This window comes from Acanthochromis polyacanthus, chromosome 24 (assembly GCF_021347895.1).
Source record: "Acanthochromis polyacanthus isolate Apoly-LR-REF ecotype Palm Island chromosome 24, KAUST_Apoly_ChrSc, whole genome shotgun sequence".
NCBI lineage: Eukaryota > Metazoa > Chordata > Actinopteri > Pomacentridae > Acanthochromis > Acanthochromis polyacanthus.
Window position 1 is genome coordinate 5,089,109 of NC_067136.1, and position 21,462 is coordinate 5,110,570.

The 21,462-nt window shown below is 43.3% G+C and overlaps 1 protein-coding gene across 1 annotated transcript; it reads left to right on the forward strand.

The window, feature by feature from the left end:
• The first annotated feature begins 1,209 nt into the window (after positions 1-1,209).
• On the forward strand, positions 1,210-15,839 carry LOC127532740 (SPRY domain-containing SOCS box protein 1-like). The gene is made up of 3 exons (XM_051944782.1): positions 1,210-1,270; positions 2,043-2,771; positions 15,469-15,839. Exons 1-3 carry the CDS (start codon positions 1,210-1,212, stop codon positions 15,837-15,839), a joined length of 1,161 nt encoding a protein of 386 aa, XP_051800742.1.
• The last annotated feature ends 5,623 nt before the right edge of the window (positions 15,840-21,462 follow it).

The window sequence follows — 21,462 nt, forward strand, 5'->3', positions numbered from 1 at the left end:
CAAGAAACCTCCAAATATAAAAGAAAAATCTCATGTACAACTGTAGAAACCTTTATAGATGCTTATTTGTTCTACTAAAGGTTGTAAATAACCCAAAATAATAATATATTTGGTGTAAACATCACTTTTTTTTAAATGTAAAATTGTGTTTTTGCTGATATATTGTTTGAAAAATGAAATATTAATAACAAAAAATTACTGTTATTGGCAGCAAGTAAAAGAAGGCATCACAAGAAAATAGTTCAAAGTAGAAATAGATAGATTTAACATGAGGCGCTTATCAGTATAAGTAGACTATAAAACCCATAAACTCCCATTTTACTGGAACTTATGTGGTATCAGATATAATTTACTTTTATTTCTATTCCTTTTTTGTAAATACACAGATGAATTACAAAGAAAAACAGCAGTTTAGCTGCACATTTCTGCACATGTATGACAACATAATAATGTAAAATAGTGCAGAAATTACATAGAAGGTGCAGTTTGCCTGTAAATATGTAGTTTCAGTAAATAAATACAAAGTGCATGAGGAAGTGGGTGCAGATATTTCCAGATTCTGTAAATTCAAAAGTGAGTAAATGATATTAAATTTAAGTACTACTTTGTATTTTATCAGATCTGAAGCATGTACTGGGTTTAAAATCCAGTTTTTCAGTTAGTTTGAAGTCACTGAATAAATATTTATTGCAGTAAAACCATTTAAAAATGACTTAGAGGAAGAATTCACCCGTTTTAGACAAGAAAAGCAAACAAAAGTGTATTTTTTTACAGTTAATCAGATCATTTTGGGGTTTATTTTGAGGTTTTTATCTGCATCCCAATAGAAATAATTCAGTTTCTGCTACTCACGGTCAAAATGGGAGTTTGAACCCAAGCAGCAGGTGTTGGCAGGAGGGTGGAATTCAATATGATTTTATTAAAAGAAACCAGAATATTAAATGAACAGAAACACTGAGTGAGGAAAGCCGGAGGGAAACAATGGAGAAGGAAAACTAAACTAACTAACAGAGGGCGGACCAGTAGGCCGAGACAAACTGAATCAAAACTGAACTTAGTAGCAGGAAAATAACTCACATAAAGTCCAGAGTCAGGTGGGAAAAGGAGCAGAGCAGACTGAGATGCAGGAGGGGGTGAGAGGCAGGAAGGGAAACAAGCAGAGTTGTCCAAGGGAGTAGCAGAGTCCAGAAAAACGACGTGCAGGGGACGATGAACGGAGTGCAGGACTCCAACGGAGTGCGATATGGCGTGAACGGAGGAGCGTGGATGAGTCAATGAACCGGCAGTGTGTTGTGCAGAGAAGCCAGCTTAAATGCTGCAGTGATTGATCATGGAGCTCAGCTGTGCTTCCTTGGCTGAGCTTCTCCTCAGCTGAGCTCAATTAGCTGGATCGGGGGCTGGCACAGGAGGAGTGTGACACTGACAGCTTTTTTCCAGAGGTATTTTTCTATTACTGTTAGGAATCTACAACAAAGTCTGACTTGTCTGTGTGCTGCTGTTTATTTCCACTAATTCGGACAGTGTGTCTGTAAATAAATATGGCTGTTGAATACAAAATAAATTCCCCATGGAGGCAGAAATGTAACACATATCTCCAAATAAAACCAAAACCACATATGTAAACGCTCAGAAAATACGGTTTTATATCATTAATGTGATGCAGAACTTCTCGTTTTCCATCCTAAAGCCGACATGTTTGTATAAATGTCAGATTTTAGTGGTGGAGTCGGTCTGAGGCGGTGCAGCCTTCCCTCCATCAGTGGATGCTGATGTGAGGTGAATCCACATTTAGATCTTCATATGTGTCTGTTTGAGTAATTGTTAAACCTGCGTCTAATTTCCTGTGAACATACGTATGGGAGAAACGGACTTTATTAGAGAGGGAATGGAACCATCTCTTCCTGTAGAGTCACACTTGAAACCAATCCTCCAGCTGTGACTCTGAGTGGCTCCAACTTGTTTCTTCACTCCTTTGTTCATCCGTTGGGGAAGCTTCACGTCGTCTTTGTGGATTGTTTTTTGTTTTTTTCTCTCTCCTTCAGTTCGACTCGCGTCCCCGTCAGAGAGGACCAGGTCCAGCATCTGGAACTGGCTCAGGATCTCGCTCGCATCTTCAACCACCGATTCGGAGACTTCTTCCCTGAAGTTGGAGCTCCAGGCCCTGAGTCACACCAAGCCGTCTCGACTGGACCTGCTGCTGGACATGCCGCCCGCCGGCGTGGACGTCCGGGTCCAGAACTCGTGGAACAACGAGAACCGCTCCCTCAACATCTTTGTGAAGAACGACAACAAGCTGGTGTTCCACAGGCACCCCGTGCCCCAGAGCACGGACGCCATCCGGGGCAGCGTGGGCTACACCAAGGGACTGCATGTGTGGGAGATCAGCTGGCCCATGCGACAGGGGGGGACGCACGCCGTGGTGGGGGTGGCTACGAGCGACGCCCCGCTGCACTCGGTGGGCTACACGGCCCTGGTAGGAAGCAACGCCGAGTCCTGGGGCTGGCACCTGTGCAGAAGTAAACTCTACCACGACGGTAAGAACCACCCAGGGAAAACCTACCCGGCCTTCCTCAAGCCAGACGACATCTTCATAGTCCCAGACTCGCTCTTAGTGGTGTTGGACATGGATGAGGGGACTCTGGGCTACATAGTTGATGGACATTATTTAGGGGTGGCGTTCAGAGGACTTAAGGGCAGGAAGCTGTACCCAGTGGTCAGCGCCGTGTGGGGACACTGTGAAATACTAATCCGGTACATAAACGGACTTGAACGTGAGTATAAACTCTAAATATTTAAACGGATGTGGTATTTTTGCAGTAGTGGGTTTTACGGGGTTAATAGGGATTTCTGTATTGAAATCACAATTTTTAGATATCAGTTGTTCTACAGCTGCTTTGAAATATATATATTTTTTAAATTAGGCTCCATAAACCCAGCTCTAAATGAGTTGCAGATAAAGTGTGGATAGTTGATGGATTATTGAAACTCTCATCTGTCCCTCCCTACTCTTTGTAAACTATCAGCAGACGATTGATATCCTGATAAAATCTGCCTCCACCAAGGACAGAATCTTGATTTAAAATTTATGTTTTCTGTTTTTAAAAGCCCAAACCTGCTTAGGGTTTGAATATCATATCAGCTGATGTTTTCTTTTTGGTAAATCTTTATGAAACCCACAAATACCACAAAAGTTGCTGCATTCTGTCACGAAAGGGACAGGTGTGAACCCATGCAGCAGGCAGACAGACAGGCAGGTGATTTGAAGAAAACAAGGTTTAATTGATTAAACTAAAATAAACACGCAAAATGCAGAAGCACAGGAACAAACAGAAAGGTAATGAAAACTAAACTAAAAGCGATGAACCAATCGGCCGTGGTGTGAATTAAATAAGAAAAATAGAACCAAGGGCGGACCCGAAGGCCGAGGAAAAACTAAACATAAATCAAAACTAACCTAAGAGGTAACTCACAAAAAGTCCAGCCTTCGGGAGACGGAGTCGGAGGGGGGCAGAGACTGAGAAGCAGACAGAGGATTGGGTGCAAACGGAGCAGAAGTAATTACAGACGAAGCAGACACAAACATCCGGGAAGTGGGAGACGCATAGTGGAGCATAGTCCAAACGGAACAGACAGAGTCCAAGCAGGATGACTGACAGAGGAGAGCGTTCATGAGCGGGGAGAGTAGTCCAATGCTGTACTTACTTACGAGACTTTGTCTGAACAAATCTTTGGGGTCCTCCCGAAGGAAAACTGGAAGGCCTCGAAGCGCAGCATCCTGGCGATGTCTGACAATGTTAGAGGTCTACAAATAAACACTGTATTTAGTTTTTTTTTTTTTAAGTTTTCCAACAAAGAAAATTATTCCACATGACATGATTAAAATAAAATGTTTCCAACATTGTACCTCATCATCAAGCTTATCCAAGACATCTTCCATTTCCTTTCCAAAAGCTCCTTTTCGGGCACGATACAGTTGCAGAAGTTTCGGTGTGTATTTGTCCACAGTCGTTCTGAATGTTCCCAGCAAGTCCTTGTTTGTGATGCAGAAAAACTCCTCACATATCTGCCAAAACACATCAGGATATGTACAAATCAGAACAATTAATAAGAATTCAAAATAACATTACACACATAAAAAAACAAGGGAACAGAAAAGCAAACACGTACCTGTTCTTTAAAGAACAAAGCTGGCCATCTATTTTGGACTTCCACCACCATTGCTTGCTCCTCCACTATCTCTCTTCTCCTTAGGGAAAATGTTAAGTCCATCTTCTCCCTCACAAGTGAATGATCAAATCATGCTTTCTTGGATGCTTCCACCAAGAGAAGTCTTTGTTTCTCAAGTGACGCATCATCTTGTTGTTGTGGATGTTGAGGAACATAGTTTACTTCTCCACGTCTAGCTCTCTTAAGTGTGTATTTAGTTGTATCCCCATCTACTCTTCTCTTTTTATTGACAGACACTTCACTGCAACCTGCCTCTCGCAGCTTTGCTCTGTAATTATTGAGCTTGTTTCGAATGCTAACCAACCATCCCTCATATCCCTTGCCTTTACCAGGCTCCTTTAGGCAAGGGTACTTGAGTATCAGAGCTGAAGCAATAGATTCAATTTCACCATGCTCTGGATAGGCCTTGATGTCAAAAGCTGACTGGGCAATTTTGTCAAGAATTTCAATCTTCATGTCTCTTGACACATCAATGCTGATTTGGGTCTTTTCATATGTTTCATTGCCTTTTCTCAATTTCAACTCTACATCAAGAGATAAATCATTGTTATGCAGATGACACACAATTGTATTTATCTATGAAGCCAGATGAAACTGATCAGTTAGCTAGACTGCAAGATTGTCTTAAGGACATTAAAACCTGGATGACTTTTAACTTCCTACTGCTAAATTCAGACAAAACTGAAGTCATTGTATTTGGCCCCAAACATCTTAGAAACTCGCTTTCAAAGCAAATAGTTACTCTGGATGGCATCACGTTGGCCTCCAGTACTACTGTGAGGAATCTTGGAGTTATTTTTGACCAGGACATGTCCTTTAACTCACACATAAAGCAAGTCTGTAGGACTTCCTTTTTTCACCTGCGTAATATTGTAAAAATCAGGAACATTCTGTCTCAGAGTGATGCAGAAAAATTAGTTCATGCTTTTGTTACTTCCAGGCTTGACTATTGCAATTCCTTATTATCGGGTTGTCCAAATAGTTCTCTCAAACATCTACAGTTGATCCAAAACGCTGCTGCGAGAGTACTGACAGGAGTTAGCAAAAGAGATCATATTTCCCCTATACTTGCTTCTCTTCACTGGCTTCCTGTTAAATCCAGAATAGAATTTAAAATCCTTCTTCTGACATATAAAGCTCTTAATAACCAATCTCCATCATATCTTAAAGATCTGATAGTACCTTATTATCCTAGTAGAACTCTTCGCTCTCAAGCTGCAGGCTTACTTGTTGTTCCTAGAATTTCTAAAAGTAGAATGGGAGGCAGAGCCTTCAGTTATCAGGCGCCTCTCCTGTGGAACCTGCTCCCAGTTTGGGTTCGGGAGGCAGACACCCTCTCTATTTTTAAGACCAGGCTTAAAACGTTCCTTTTTGACAAATCTTATAGTTGGGGCTGACTGGGTGACCCACAGAGGTTCGGCTTGTGTCTTCATTGCACAGCTGACTCCCTCTTGGACGTCCCTTCGTTCTGCCTCTAGTCATGCTGCTATAGGCCTATAGGCTGCTGGGGGACTTTTCTTGACGCACTGAGCCCTTCTCTATCTACCTTTACATTTAATATGCATACCGTTATTGCAGTACATTCACTCTGTTTCCCCCTGTGCTATTTCTCCGAGTGTCCCTGGTCCCAGAGCTGGATGCTTCAGATCTGCGGTTGATGTTCCACCAGCTGGTCCAGTCTCCACCATGTCCACTGTGGGATGCTGTTGCTGACCTTCCTCCAGCCCTCTGCTTCCAACTCCCTTTTTCCACCAGTCAACTCTGCATTGCCTTCACTATACTGTTATGCTAACTTACATACTGTTTGAATTTTACTGCTAGCTATATATGGAGTATGTTTAATGTCAGAGCCGTACATCATAAGAGTAAATTATGAGTCAGTTTTCAATGTTAGCTTATACTTTGTCTGTGTCACATATCCTGTCATGCATGTATCCAAATGTGTGTTGTGTTTTCCTTGCTTTCCCACCCCTCCCTCTTCTCCCATCCCTCCCCCTTGCCCTCTTCTGTCCTTCTCAACCCGCCCGGCCAGCAGGCAGATGGGTCCCCCCTATATAGAGCCGGGTTCTGCTCGAGGTTTCTTCCCTGTTAAAAGGGTGTTTTTCCTTGCCACTGTCGCCTTTGGGCTTGCTCTGGGGGTCAGGCATTTGGGTTCTGTAAAGCGTCTTGAGACGAGTTGACTGTAATTGACGCTATATAAATAAAATTGAATTGAATTGAATTGGATAGGAAATGGATCAGGCCACTCTGAGAGGCTGCGCAGATACCTTGGGGAAAGGCTGTTTGCCTGGCTTTCAGAAGAGCTCATGCTCACAGTGTCCAGGGATGATATGGAACCAAGAGACTGGCTGTCATTTTCAACATGCTGAGAGCCTTTTTTCCACTGTATGTGGAGGACAGCGCGGCTATCAGGTAGCTCTGAAATCTCTGACAAATTACAGAGTGCATTTTGGAAATCAGGGTCTTCAAACTGTAACGAAAAGTCTCGTTGGAGTTGTAATTTTTCTTTGAGAAGATCAATGAGGGCATCCACTGTTTCTGGAACTTGAGACGACTGAACACGCCGTGCTTCCTCTTTTGAGATTACAACTCGAAGTAGCAGTGCCTGACACACAAAAAAAAGATAAATACATTAACTCACAAAGCTTTGTTAGAAGGATGAACAGTTATGATGAATTTCAAGATGCATACTTACCATTTTCCTTCTTTAATACAAACGTGCTCTCAGTGTCACCCAAAGCTTCCCTCCAACATAATAAGCTGTCGAAGGGTGATAATGAGTCAGCTCATCGGCATCCAGAACAAATAGTTCTGCATAATTACTGTCTTCAACTTCAAATGATCTATAATGCTCAAAGTACCACACAGTAAGTCTTTTTGACAGGAAAGACACTTTATCAGAACAGACTAAAATGCTCAATATCTTGGAAAACTCTGGCTGTCCAAATCTCTGCCCTGACATGATTATCATGTTTTGAGCATATTCTGTTCCAAACAGCTGTACTTTACAGGACATATTGACAATGTCAGCATTTGGAAATTTGGCCAGAATAGCATTTCTGCGGGGATAATCCAAAGATGACACTCGAACAGCTTTCACTTTTTCAGTGTTGATATCAGACTTAAAGAGGCTCTGCCCAGCCAAATGGTAGGCCATCAACTGCTGATGTTTTGTAGCTAAGGAGAGAAGCAAATTCTTTGTATTATGCACATTACGAGCAACTTTCTTGAAGAGACCATGTTTGGATTCAAACCTCATAGTCCAGAGATCGACCAATGGGCCAAAACAGCGTATGAGGTGTGGGTAATGCTCAATAATATGATGTTTTGGTTTCAAAACAAAGGTGGGGAATGTTGCTTTCACTAGTGAGCGGTGATCTGACAGCTTAAATGTTAGGTAACACAATGCCTCCTCTGTGAACTTATCAGACACAACAATTTCCACTATCTCTTTAAGATCCATTAGAATTTCCCATGATGGTTCATTTACCGGAACAATGTCACCAATCATGAGTGGCAGCAGTCTCAACAATGCCCAATTTTCATGTCCATTTCCCCCGATAGAATGTTTGGAGAAAGCTGCTTTTGGAATAATCTTTGGTTTGTTGACTTTGTCAGAGTTTTTGTAGGGGAATGACCTAATAATATGATTAAGTCTATCAAGTGTGAAAAAGCTCTTCGAAATCAAGTCTTGCAGACACAAAGATAACTCAATTGGAATTACTCCTTCAAATAAATCGTGCAAAATATCTGGAGGGAATCCTGTCACAGGATGGAAAAAAGAAAGGTGCTTGCTTAGTACACACTCTACTTTCACTCCATTCACGCTCTTAAGAGCTGGATTTTGGTGGAGCTCTTCAACACATCTATTGTGCTGCTCGACAGTTCTCAAATGGAAGTCACTTGCTTTCACAGTTGCTATCTGACTATGACTGACCAAACAAAAACGACAAAATTTATCTACACTGAAACTTTCTTGGAATCCTGCTAAACTGTGTGCTCCTAGGTTATCTGCACAGACACAGAAAAGTTTTACTCTAAAGTTCTCTGAGAGATCTGCTCCATACTCTTCAATGAATTTCAGATCCTTCAACAATGGTTCCAGATATCTTTCATAACCAAATTTCTTCACATCAATACTTTTTCCTAATGCTGCCAACTGGATAGAAGTAAGACTGGCCCAGAACTTTGCTGGTAAATTTAAAACAATCCAATAGACACCTACTACTTTATGAATCTTCCTTGATGTACCCAAAGGATTGCAAACTTCGAATTCATCAATGTAAAGAGCTAAAGTGATGTCTTTTTCTGTGTCTGTACAAGTATTACTCTGTTTAAAGTAATAGCTATCCTGGAATGATCGGAATACACCAGCTACGTGCTCTTGTCTGAAACTCAGTACACTGACAAAATCAGGACGCCTCAATAAATTCTGGAGAACTGCTTTCAGGGGTACGTAGACAAATTTATTTTTGCTGTTTTGTTGATAAAGATATTCTACTGGTTCAATGAAAAGGAAATTCTGCTTGAAATACTGGTTCCTTCTGTAGTCTGTAGATAGACAGCCCTTCCCTGATGTTGTTACAAGTAATGGATTGGACAAAAACACAGATTCCACTATATCTCGAATAAGACTGTTGTCAGTAGCAATGTTGTGCTTTTGAAGGACCTCAGCTACAGACTGAAAACAATGGGACTTTGAAGCTGTAAGTATATCATTGGTTTCCTCAACTATTTCCTGAACTGCACTTCGGGAGACATGTAAGACTGTTTGCAAAGACAGTAAATGTTTTGCAATCTTATGTTCTATTAATTCATAAGGTATAAACTCTAAAGAATTAGTTTGAGCCTCCCCTGAAAAGCTGCCAGAATCTCTCTGTAAAGATGTTGAGGCTTCACCGGTCACCTTAGGAACACCAACTAATTCACTAGAGTGAAGAACACTCCTTAGGCCACTGATTGTGTGCCCTTTGTGCTTCCTGCTTCTGTGTGACCTAAATCCTGAGTAACTATTTGTTTTAAATTGACAATCTAAAAAAGGACACTGAATTGTTTCCTGAACTTTTAGATGATTTCCAAGATGCTTTGTGATATCTCCTTCGGAACAGAATTGATGGAAATCACAAAGCATACATTTAAAAATTATGCCCGACTGATGACTTTGCTGACCTTTGCTGTGAACTCTAGATAAATGTGATTTCAGAGCTCCCCGAGTCCTAAAAACACATACACAGGTGGAATGGACACAAGGCCAATGATGAGGTCTTCGATGATGCACTTCGTAATGTCGGATAAGGTTTTCCACGTTTCCCGTGAATGAACAGAGCTTGCACTGCATGTGGTTTTCCCTCCCTATAAATAAAAACAATAGTCAAGAACAGGTTGGGGAAAAACTTAAATATGTAAAACATAATCATTGGAAAATTTGCTGCAAGCAGATATACATAATATTTTATTAGGCATCAACTGGTGGTTTTACATGCATGCAACAGATCTATTGGTTCTCAACTGTATACAGAACGGCACCAACATGGCGTATTAACGTATTTCATGCGCTTGCATAAAACGTGTGCACTGTGACAGTTGCATTTTGAAAATGTCCGATGTCATGCTATGCCAATGTATCACAGCAATGTCCCGCAGCACCGCGAGTGAAATGGCGTGCTGGCGGGCAGCCGAGCGACACAGCCGGCAGGCAGGCGAAACGAGGGTGGCAGAAGAGGAAAGCACCGCTGAGACTTTGCTTGTGTGACTAAATGTGCGACTGTCAAACAAGTCGTGAGGGAACACAAAGCTAGGTTAACTTTCTAGCATGCAGGCTAGTAATGTTAGCTAAACTGAGAAGCTAACCAATTTACTCAGACACATTCGATATTCATTTATATAATGTCAACACTTACATTTTTAGACAAAATACTTACTTTCACATTTTGACGGACGCTTATACCGGATTCAAATCGGCGTATTACTTTCTCCTCCAACTTCTCTCCTTCAGTGCAGTACTCCCGCAGTCTATGTGTGCTACCAGACAGACCGTACTTGCCCTGCACCAGTGGGGCAATGTCGGAGCTGCATTATGGGTATTTTTTTTGGCTTTGTTGTACCAACAACAAATTGCAAATCCTGGTAATTTACAATAACATATTTTTTCATGATTGAGGTGCACGTTATTGCTTTAACATTTATTTTTTAGTTTGATATTAAATATTTAATTTTCCATCTTCAAACCGTTTAGTATACACACTCTGGTGAATAGATTGTCGTTGTCTTTTTTACAGTGTACTTCAAAATATGGATGGCGTCAACTTCTTTGGGACTACAGTTCCACAGACCTCCAACAACACACAGTGACAATAATTGGGTTTTCAAAAGGATCCCTTACCTCAATACAATTTGGAATGATGAGCCACTGGTGTGTCCTTGGTCTGGGAAAAGAGTCTCCTCTGAAGTATATTGCCATCCGGGTCACGGCACCATACTGTTTTGGAAATTTCACGATTTTCTCATGTTTTTCGTGGTGCACACAACGAAATTCAAACCAATGTATTTCAAATGGAGGATATTTCGTGCCACTCAGAACGTATTTAAAACTACTGCAACTACAGGTTTGATTTTATTTTCATATCTGAATCTTAATCACACCTGAATAGAACGTTTAATTAATCAAATATTCCTCGTGTGTCATGTTTCTCCTCGGTCAGATTTAAGCGAGTTACGTAGGGCATTTTGAATCGGTATATTATATTTTTAATGTAAAAGCGTTGCGAATCCAACGCTATATTTGCATTACATCGTCCCATATTTATAATGTAATGCAGGGGTCGGCAATTAGATGTGGCTTCGGGCCAAAATTTGTGTAAACATTATTCGGCCGTTTGACCGAAGGGCCGGTGTGCTGGTATTTACTAATAATTTTGTTTGCTGGGTATCTGATACCCGTATAGCTCAGTGGGTTAAGCAGGCGACTCATGTACAGGAGCTGGTCTCTGACACGGCAGCCTGGGTTTGACTCCGGTCCGTGGTCCTTTGCTGCATGTCTTTCATCTATTTTTCTCCCCTTGTTTTCCACTGAGTTACAGTAATGACTGGAATATTTATCCCTCTAAACCCGGACGTCTTGTATGACTAAAACCGCAGCAATATGAGTTAAAGTTGGACACCTGCTGCTCAGAACAAGCGTCAGGAGAAGGCCGTTATCTATTATTCATACTGGAAGTCTTGAGAAGTAATATACGGTTTGAGGGACGCCCTTGGTGTTGTTCGTATTGCTTTCTCACAATTTGCTAATCTATTGAGGGGATGTAAATCTTTTATTTTGCCTTAGTGTTTTATTGCTTCCTGTGTTTTACTTTTTTCCACTCTCGTCTTATCTTAGCATACCTATTTTCATTTGCAGTGATGTGTCGTACTTTTTCAACTCGGCGCTGCATTTTCTCACGTTTTGTAAGTTTGTTTTCTGAGCTGAAAAGAATCTACTTTAAGTCTAATAACATTTTCACTGACCTCATCTTATGAATTCATGATGAATCATTCTTTTTATTTTGTAAATAATTAGATGATTGGCTGTGACAGAAGGAAGGGTTGCAGGGTGTCGGTTTGTTCAGTAAACATTAACAAACATGTTGAATGGGACATCGGCACAGTTTATGGCTAAGCTGTGAAAAAAAGAAAATTATGTGTTAAAGTGAAAATGTGGCATCAAAGGTGCCTGAAAAAATATGTAAAAAAAATGAAAAGCAGTGAACAAAACAGCAAATATATGTCAGAAAAAAAAACTCTATTTATATATTTTGCTAATTTACAGTAAAAATACAGTTAAGCTGTGGTTACACACTGTAAAAAGACAGAATGGTTTTGAGATTGACATTATTCACAGTTTTTGCCTGTTTTTTTGGTTTGTTTGCTTGTTTTTACAGTCAACAGTCATTTAAAACCTTCTGTAAATTAACTAGTTATTAACTGTAATAAATGGGTAAAATAAAATAAATAAAACACTGAAAATCTGCATGTTTTTAGTTTCTAACATACATGAATTTCCTTTAAAATAGTGGCAAATATCTGTAAAATAATTATATTTTTGCTCATTTAAATACAAAAAATGACAAATAATGTAAAAAAAAAAGCTAGAAAACTTGTAGAATCTAGTTCAGATTAAAAAGGAGCTATATAAGTGTGGACCATTTCATATTTCATGGATTAAACTGTCCCCTTTTCCTGTCACTCTTCACTGCGACTATCACAATAAAAAGGAAAAAATAAATAAAAAATTTTGTTTATTTGTCCATATGCGGCCGAATGGGATGAGCGTCCAACCAATCATCAGACCTGTACAAAAAACAACAACAAAAAAAAATGCAGCACTTCCGGCACCTTTCTTCTTCGGTGGTGTCTGTGTAAAACAATATCCAACATGCAAACAGCACACCTAGCGCCATGAAGCACAAAATGCAGGTGTAAATCAATGGGGTGCTCAACATAGACATAATAAAGAGTAGACGCCGCTCGGGGTGCTGCGCAGCGAGAAATACTATTTTTTTTGTTTTCGCCTTGTTGTGCGCCAGGAGGCGCACGTAGAGGGGGGGGGGGGGGGGGGGTACTGTCAGGATTCTGCATTTGTTGTTATTTTTCCCTTCTGTGTTCTGGTCCCTCTGTCTCCCTTTGTCTGTTGCTTTCTGCTTTCTCTGTTCTCGGTCACTGATTGCTGTCACCTGACACAATCAGTTCAGATTCATCTCACCTGTGTTCCCCCTCTGTACTTAAGCCCGGCCATTGTTCTCAGTGGTCGCTGGCTCATCTCGTCTTGGACTCACCTCGTTCCTGTCTCTGCTCCCTCCTTTCCCCTGGATTATCTGCTCACAGGATTACACCGTTTTCCCCCCGTTTGGATACATTTTTGGACTCTATGATTTTCATTTGGCCTTCAGTAGTTTATTCCTGCTTTGTGAGTATTTTTCCTTCGTTCTGTAGTTTGCTGTAGTTTTGTTAGAGAAGCCATCTCAGTCTTGTTTTCAGTTAGTCGTTGTTTTATTTTAATAAACCTTTTTTCATAAAGTAAGGCCGACTGTCTACTGTGTCTGCATTTGGGTTCTCCACTCCACAGCCCTGACACTCTCTACTCGAAGACCAGGAATTTGATCGAATAATAAGAAGTGAGTGGGCAGACTTTCTAAAAAACAATGACTCTAATGATGTATCTCCATCTTTACTTTGGGAAACTGGAAAAGCCGTAATCAGAGGCAAAATAATATCGTACTCCTCATACCAGAAAAAAAGGATCAACAACTACAGGAAGAAATTGAGGAAAAAATTAAAGAACTTACAGAGAACTATGCAATAAATCCAAGTGATCAATTATGGTCTGAACTACAAAATGTTAAACTAAAACTCGATAATATCTTATCAAAGAAAACAGAGTTCTTATTACAACAGCTGAGATATAATGATTTTGAACACAACAATAAAACAGGAAAATTTCTTGTGAACCAACTCCAGCGCAATAAAAAAAAATCCTTCATAACAGCAATTCAGGATCCCTCAGGAAAATACACTCAGTCACCCCAGGAAATTAATCAGACTTTCTATAATTATTACAGAAGCTTATACTCATCAACAGTCAACCCAAACGAAGAAGATATTCATAACTTTCTTGACAATCTAAACTTGCCTGAATTAACATCAGATTACAGAGACACACTAGATGCTCCATTATCTATCAAAGAGTTACAGTGTGCATTAGACAGTATGCCAGCAGGTAAGGCACCTGGTCCTGATGGCTTCCCTGCTGAATTTCTTAAACAATTCTGGTCAATGTTAGCACCCCTGTTCTTCAGGACAGTGACAGAGATTAAAAATAATGGTTATATAAGTTCACATATGAATACAGCTGCAATTAAATTATTATTGAAACCAGACAAAGACCCTACACTTCCCTCCAGCTATCGACCTCTGTCACTAATCAACACTGACATCAAAATTATCTCTAAAGCACTCGCCTCTAGGTTGGAGAAAATTATCCCGTCAATAATCCACCATGATCAAACTGGTTTCATAAATGGCCGACACTCCACCAACAATATCAGAAGACTTCTTAATCTAATCTCTCTGACAACACCACAACAAAGAAGCTATCGTTATGTCACTGGATGCAGAAAAAGCCTTTGACAAAGTCAATTGGTCCTTTCTCTTCGCTGTGCTCCGCAAATTTGGATTCGGAGAGTCGTTTATCCAGTGGATATCAGCCCTGTACTACTCACCCAAGGCTACAGTCACCACTAATGGAATCACTTCGCAAAGTTTCAGTTTGCAAAGGGGAACGAGACAAGGATGCCCACTCTCTCCTTTATTGTTTGCGATCTTTATCGAACCATTAGCAACAGCTGTACGTCAGAGCACTGATATCAAAGGTATCTGTGCTTTGGAGACTGAACACAAAATTAACCTATACGCAGACGACATTTTACTTTACCTACAAGAACCGAAAACCTCAGTGAAGGAAGTATTTAACCTCATTACAACCTTCTCACGTCTTTCAGACTACTCCATCAACTGGTCAAAATCAATCATATTACCTTTAACAGAAAACTCATGGAATCCCACAGTCCAAACCTCGAACAATTCTATTCCTACTGGTAACATCAGATATCTGGGCATAAATATTTCCTCCAAACTCTCAGAGTTAGTTCACCTGAACTACACCCCACTTTTGGACAAAGTCTGTGATGATCTAAGGCGATGGAATAACCTCCCCATCTCCCTTTTGGGACGAATAGCTACAGTTAAAATGAAAATATTACCTAAAATCAACTACCTCTTTTCCATGATTCCGTTGAAACCCACATCAAAGTGGTTTCAATCGTTAGACTCTGCCATTGGTAAATTCTATTCAAAGAACAAAAAAGCTAAAATCAGTCTGGCCACCCTCCAGAGGAATAAATCAGAAGGGGGACTGGGAGCCCCCAACTTCATGTATTATTACTTAGCCAACCAACTTCAGTATATCACCAAATGGATTCACCCACATGTAGAATATAACTCCTGGCTGGAACTAGAACAGTTAGATTGTAACCAGATCAAAATCTCTGACCTGCCCTTTATCACTTCTGCCCTTAAACATCACTCCTGCTTCAAGAACCCAATGATCGCCTCCACCTTGTCTGCTTGGTGAAAAACATTGGAGGTCACAGGCTCCCAATTAAAACCCAGCATACTGTCCCCAATCTGGCACAACCCTGATTTTGCAAGGTCTGGGTTGGCGCCCTCTGTGGGCGGGCGGTCTGGCGCGGGAGCTGGGTGTTCTCTCTGGGGGGGTGGCTCCGGCCCACCTGGGCACAGGCCTTGATCCTGGCCTGCGTGCCCCCACTGGAGTCCAGTTTCTGCTGGCTGGGGGCCTCCACCCAGGCCTGGTGCTGTCCTGGGGTGTGGTGGGGTGGGTGGGGTCTCGGGGGCGCTGCAGGGTGGGCGCCCTGCGTTCTTTGGCGTACTGGCTCCTGGGTGGGCGTGGCGGCTTGCGGCCCTCGCTTCCTTGTGGCGCGGCCTGGTCCCCCTTCGGGGTGGGGTGCTGCGTGCAGCTGGCCTGTGTTGGGGCTATGGTGCCTGCCGGGGCGCTGCTCTGATCTGCAGCTCCCGGGGGGTTGTTGTGCCAGCTGGGCCAGTTGGTTCATGTGGGCCCTCCCCGGTCCCTTGCCTCTTGGCTCTGGGGGCCCTCTGCGTCGGTACCGGTGGTCTTGCTACCTGCCTCCCCCACTGCTTTGTCCTCTTGGGCCGGATCCACACCAGACTGCCTCTGATTGTGCACTTCACATTTTTCACACCTCACTGTAAATCGCAACCTTTAGGCACATATAGGGACACAACATTTAGGGCCCCGAGGGCAGGTGGGGGTGGGAACGATGGACACTGTGGTGGGGCGGGTGGCAGGGCTATACGGCCCTGTCTCCCCCTCATCACCCTCTTGCCTGCCTCCCCTGCTCTCCAATCTTTTTTTTAATGCACCACACACACTCACCTTGGGGGTAGGTCTGGGTTGGCTGTCACCCCCCCAGCCTCCCCATTTTTAATGCACCACATGACACTCAGGGTTACACTATCACGGTGCTGGGATAATGTTTCCCGTTAGGGATCGGGAGACATATTAATAGGAGAGTAATGGGTGGGTTTCACAGTTATGGCCTCGCTGGTGGGATCTGGCCCCCCATACAGCTATGGGGCGGCGGGGTGCACCATCATCCGTGTCGCTGTGACTGGGGGTCCCCGGGGCCGGGGGGCCGTGACCTGTGGGGGTTCTCCTGCGTGTCCGACTGGTCCCGGCTGGTGCAGTGGCTCTTGCTGGGCTGCGGGATCTGGATTGGCTGTCCCAGTGGGTGCTGTGGCTATGGCGCGGGCTGGTTGTGTGTGGTGGCTCTGTCCTGGTGGGGGGGTTGGTTCGCGTCACGGGATGTGGGGGCCTTGGGTGTGCTGTGCTCGCCCGGGGGCTGGTGCGGGTGGGTATGCGGGGTGCCCCCCCATTGGCGTTGCCGGGCCCCACCGCTCTGTCCATTTTTGTCCTCTGGACTCGCATTGGGTCCCGGCTCCGGTTCCCTCTGGCCGGCCTCCCGTGGCGGTCTGCCCGGTGATGGGCTGGTTGCCGTCCCTTCAGTGGGGCGCTCTGCCCCTGTGTCTGGCTTCCTGGTTGCTTGGGGCTGTCGGCCCCCCCTGGGGGTGGGTGGCGGGTGGGTCCTCTTGCCTGGGTCGGTTCTGGCATGCTGGGGGTGTCGGTAGCTGCACCCTCTTGTCTTCGGGGTCCGTGTGGTACATGGTGGCCCCGGTTGCTCTCTAGGGGCGCTGCCCCGTGGCTCCTCGGCCTGTGGGGGGGTGCCCTGTCGGCTTGGCACTGCATTGCTGTGATGTCTGTTCTGGGCTTCGGGGTCTTTCACACTTGCATGTGCATGTTTGCTCAGGTCCCACCAGCTCCTGTTGAGTTCCGCTGTTGAGCAGTGATGGGACCCGCCGGAATGTGCTGAGACTCTCCAGAGTCTAATCTCACACTAAACCCTCTCTCCTTTTCTCTAGTATCTTTCTCTAGTATCTTCTGGCCTATTCCACTCTATACTAACATGACACCCACAACTATGGTGTTCAGTACTGTCTGGCTAATTATTCATTTATTTATTGTTTGTTTGTTTGGTTTTCGGTTCTCTTGTGTATGTGTTTGTTTGTTTGTCTTATTGATGGGTAATTATTAGTTGGGAATAACACAACACCTGATATTCTTCAGCTGTAATAGCACCGCTTGCTAGTCCCTGTCCAAGCAAGTGACGTTCAGCGCAGAGTGTAGGGCTGTGTCCGAAATGGCATACTAACGTACTACTCATACTAAGTGTGACGTCAAAATAAGTATGTAGTGCATTCACATTAGATAGTATGAAAAGACTGAGTACGCGAGAAATACCCGGATGTATACTATATCCGGAAAATTTTTAAGTATGTGCGGTGACCACACTAGTCATACTCAACCGCCCCATAATGCTTTGCAAGCTACCCACCGAAATGGAAGCTTCTGCGGGATCTGTGGCCGGACCGGGGCGATTTTTATTTTATTTTATGTGGTTAAGTAGTCATCCTAATCACCCCACAGATTTGAGAAATAGGCGTTTTCTGACCAACGTTTTAAATTTGTCAGACGCCTCACAATGTGCTACTGAATGCTAGCAGCTAGTTGCAGCAGCTCGCTTTGCATACAGAACAAGTAGCAGCTACCTCCAGTAGCCTGCAGCTACAACTGAAACGATTCGCATAATCTGGCTAATAACTGCATGAGGAGTGCCGGCTTGAAATTGCAACATTAATTATGCGACTGTTTGTTAGCGTAAAATCGACCTGAAGCCGGCATTCAGCCGAGATATTTGATAGCCGTACTTCCGGTTTTTGTCGTCGGAGGTTTGAAATGCATTATGGGAAACGTAGTAGTATACTACAGTGTGAACGGTTGGCATTCTAATCATACTTATAGTACGTAGTATACAGTATATACTCATTGAGAATGTAGTATGTAGTACGCTAGTATGCGATTTCGGACACAGCCTAGGAGTAATTAGCAAGCAAGATTATCAACGAGTCATAGAGAGAGCCAAAAAAGGAGAAAATTCAGTGAAGTCACTGAAAACAACACTGTTCGAGAGGAGAACACTGCAGGAGAAACTGAGAGTGAAGGAGCTCGGACCTGACCGGCCGGACGTCTTAATTAGACAACAGTCGGAGGACACAGGGAGGAGATATAAGCGGTCTTTTTCATGGGCCTGGTATGAGAAGACGTCTTGGTTGACAGGATGCAGTGAGGCAGGTGCTTTATTTTGCTTCCCTTGCCTGCTTTTTCAAACCAAGGGAACTGATCAAGCCTGGATTCAGACAGGTATGGCGGATTTAAAGCATTTTTCCGTGAAAGTAAGAAGGCATGAGCAAGCTAGGAGCCACATGGAAAATACTATGTGTCTGGGCATGTTTGGGAAAGCTAACATAGCAGCTCAGCTTGATGATGGCTACAGGATAGGCATCCGTAAACCTAACGAGGAGGTCAACAAAAATAGGCATGCGCTGTCTAAAATAATAGACTGCATTAAGTTCTGTGGTGCATTTGAGCTCGCCCTGAGAGGCCATGATGAGAGTGAAATCTCTGAAAATCCAGGTGTTTTCAGAGGGCCGGTGGATTTTGTAGCATCACTAGATGCAGCTGTCCATGAGCACCTTCAGACTGCCACTGTGTTTAAAGGGACATCCAAAACAGTGCAGAATGAACTCCTTGACTGCATGCTGACAGTTTGGAGAGAGTCCATTTTTGAGGAAGTTCAGTGTGCAGACTTCATATCCATCCAGGCTGATGAAACAATGGACATCTCCACCCAGTGTCAGCTTGTTCTTATGATCCGCTACATCGACAAAATGAATGAAGTGCAGGAGAGATTTTTTGAGTTTATACCTCTGCAATCTGCCACAGCTGAGTCCATTTACACAGCACTTTTGGAGAGGCTGAGCCTCATTCTCCCTGATGACCAGAAGAGCAAGCTCATTTCCCAGGCCTATGATGGTGCGAGTGTCATGAGGAGCCACAGGTGGTGTACAGAAGAAAGTGAGCGATGTGTATGCGAATGCACACTATGTCCACTGCTATGCTCATCAGCTCAACATTATCATGCAGCAGGTGACATCCCGTATCCCAAAAGTTGGTCAGTTCTTCTCTGACCAAGCTGGATTCTCAGGATTTTTTTCAAGATCCCCCAAGAGAACAAGTGTGTTTGACAGAGTGGTGGCACACAGGCTTCCAAGAGCAGGCACAGTAAGGTGGAACTTCCACAGCCGTGCTGTCAACACTGTGTTTGACCACAAAGACGACCTCCTTCAGTGCTTTGAAACCATCAGGGACTCAGGTGACTTTGATTCTAGCACTGTCCGTGAAGCTGGAGGTTTTGTGAGACTCCTGGAGGATGCTACCTTCTGCTTCTTCCTGGAGCTTTTCAATTCAATTCAATTCAATTTTATTTATATCGCGTCAATTACAGTCAAATCGTCTCAAGACGCTTTACAGAACCCATATGCCTGACCCCCAGAGCAAGCCCAAAGGAGACAGTGGCAAGAAAACACCCTTTTAACAGGGAAGAAACCTCGAGCAGAACCCGGCTCTATATAGGGGGGACCCATCTGCCTGCTGGCCAGGGGGGTTGAGAGGGACAGAGGAGGGCAAGGGGGAGGGATGGGAGAAGAGGGAGGGGTGGGAAAGCAAGGAAAACACAACACACATTTGGATACATGTATGACAGGATATGTGACACAGACAAAGTATAAGCTAACATTGAAAACTGACTCATAGTTTACTCTGATGATGTACGGCTCTGACATTAAACATACTCCATATATAGCTAGCAGTAAAATTCAAACAGTATGTAAGTTAGCATAACAGTATAGTGAAGGCGATACAGAGTTGACTGGTGGAAAAAGGGGAGTTGGAGGCAGAGGGCTGGAGGAAGGTCAGCAGCAGCATCCCACAGTGGACATGATGGAGACTGGACCAGCTGGTGGAACATCAACCACAGATCTGAAGCATCCAGCTCTGGGACCAGGGACACTCGGAGAAATAGCACAGGGGGAAACAGAGTGAATGTACTGCAATAACGGTATACATATTAAATGTAAAGGTAGATAGAGAAGGGCTCAGTGCATCAAGAGAAGTCCCCCAGCAGCCTATAGGCCTATAGCAGCATGACTAGAGGCAGAACGAAGGGACGTCCAAGAGGGAGTCAGCTGTGCAATGAAGACACAAGCCGAACCCCTGTGGGTCACCCAGTCAGCCCCAACTATAAGATTTGTCAAAAAGGAACGTTTTAAGCCTGGTCTTAAAAATAGAGAGGGTGTCTGCCTCCAGAACCCAAACTGGGAGCAGGTTCCACAGGAGAGGAGCTGATAACTGAAGGCTCTGCCTCCCATTCTGCTTTTAGAAATTCTAGGAACAACAAGTAAGCCTGCAGCTTGAGAGCGAAGAGTTCTACTAGGATAATAAGGTACTATCAGATCTTTAAGATATGATGGAGATTGGTTATTAAGAGCTTTATATGTCAGAAGAAGGATTTTAAATTCTATTCTGGATTTAACAGGAAGCCAGTGAAGAGAAGCAAGTATAGGGGAAATATGATCTCTTTTGCTAACTCCTGTCAGTACTCTCGCAGCAGCGTTTTGGATCAACTGTAGATGTTTGAGAGAGCTATTTGGACAACCCGATAATAAGGAATTACAATAGTCAAGCCTGGAAGTAACAAAAGCATGAACTAGTTTTTCTGCATCACTCTGAGACAGAATGTTCCTGATTTTTACAATATTACGCAGGTGAAAAAAGGAAGTCCTACAGACTTGCTTTATGTGTGAGTTAAAGGACATGTCCTGGTCAAAAATAACTCCAAGATTCCTCACAGTAGTACTGGAGGCCAATGTGATGCCATCCAGAGTAACTATTTGCTTTGAAAGCGAGTTTCTAAGATGTTTGGGGCCAAATACAATGACTTCAGTTTTGTCTGAATTTAGCAGTAGGAAGTTAAAAGTCATCCAGGTTTTAATGTCCTTAAGACAATCTTGCAGTCTAGCTAACTGATCAGTTTCATCTGGCTTCACAGATAAATACAATTGTGTGTCATCTGCATAACAATGGAAGTTAATACAATGCTTCCTAATAATATTGCCTAAAGGAAGCATGGAAAATGTGAAAAGTATCGGTCC

Excerpts from the sequence above, each read along its gene's own strand:
- LOC127532740 (XM_051944782.1), top strand. The coding sequence starts at position 1,210 with ATGAACGGAGTGCAGGACTCCAACGGAGTGCGATATGGCGTGAACGGA. Across the intron at positions 1,271-2,042 it reads GAACGGAGGAGCGTGGATGA|TTCGACTCGCGTCCCCGTCA; the intron begins GTCAATGAACCG and ends TCTCTCCTTCAG. Across the intron at positions 2,772-15,468 it reads GTACATAAACGGACTTGAAC|GTCTGGGTTGGCGCCCTCTG; the intron begins GTGAGTATAAAC and ends TGATTTTGCAAG.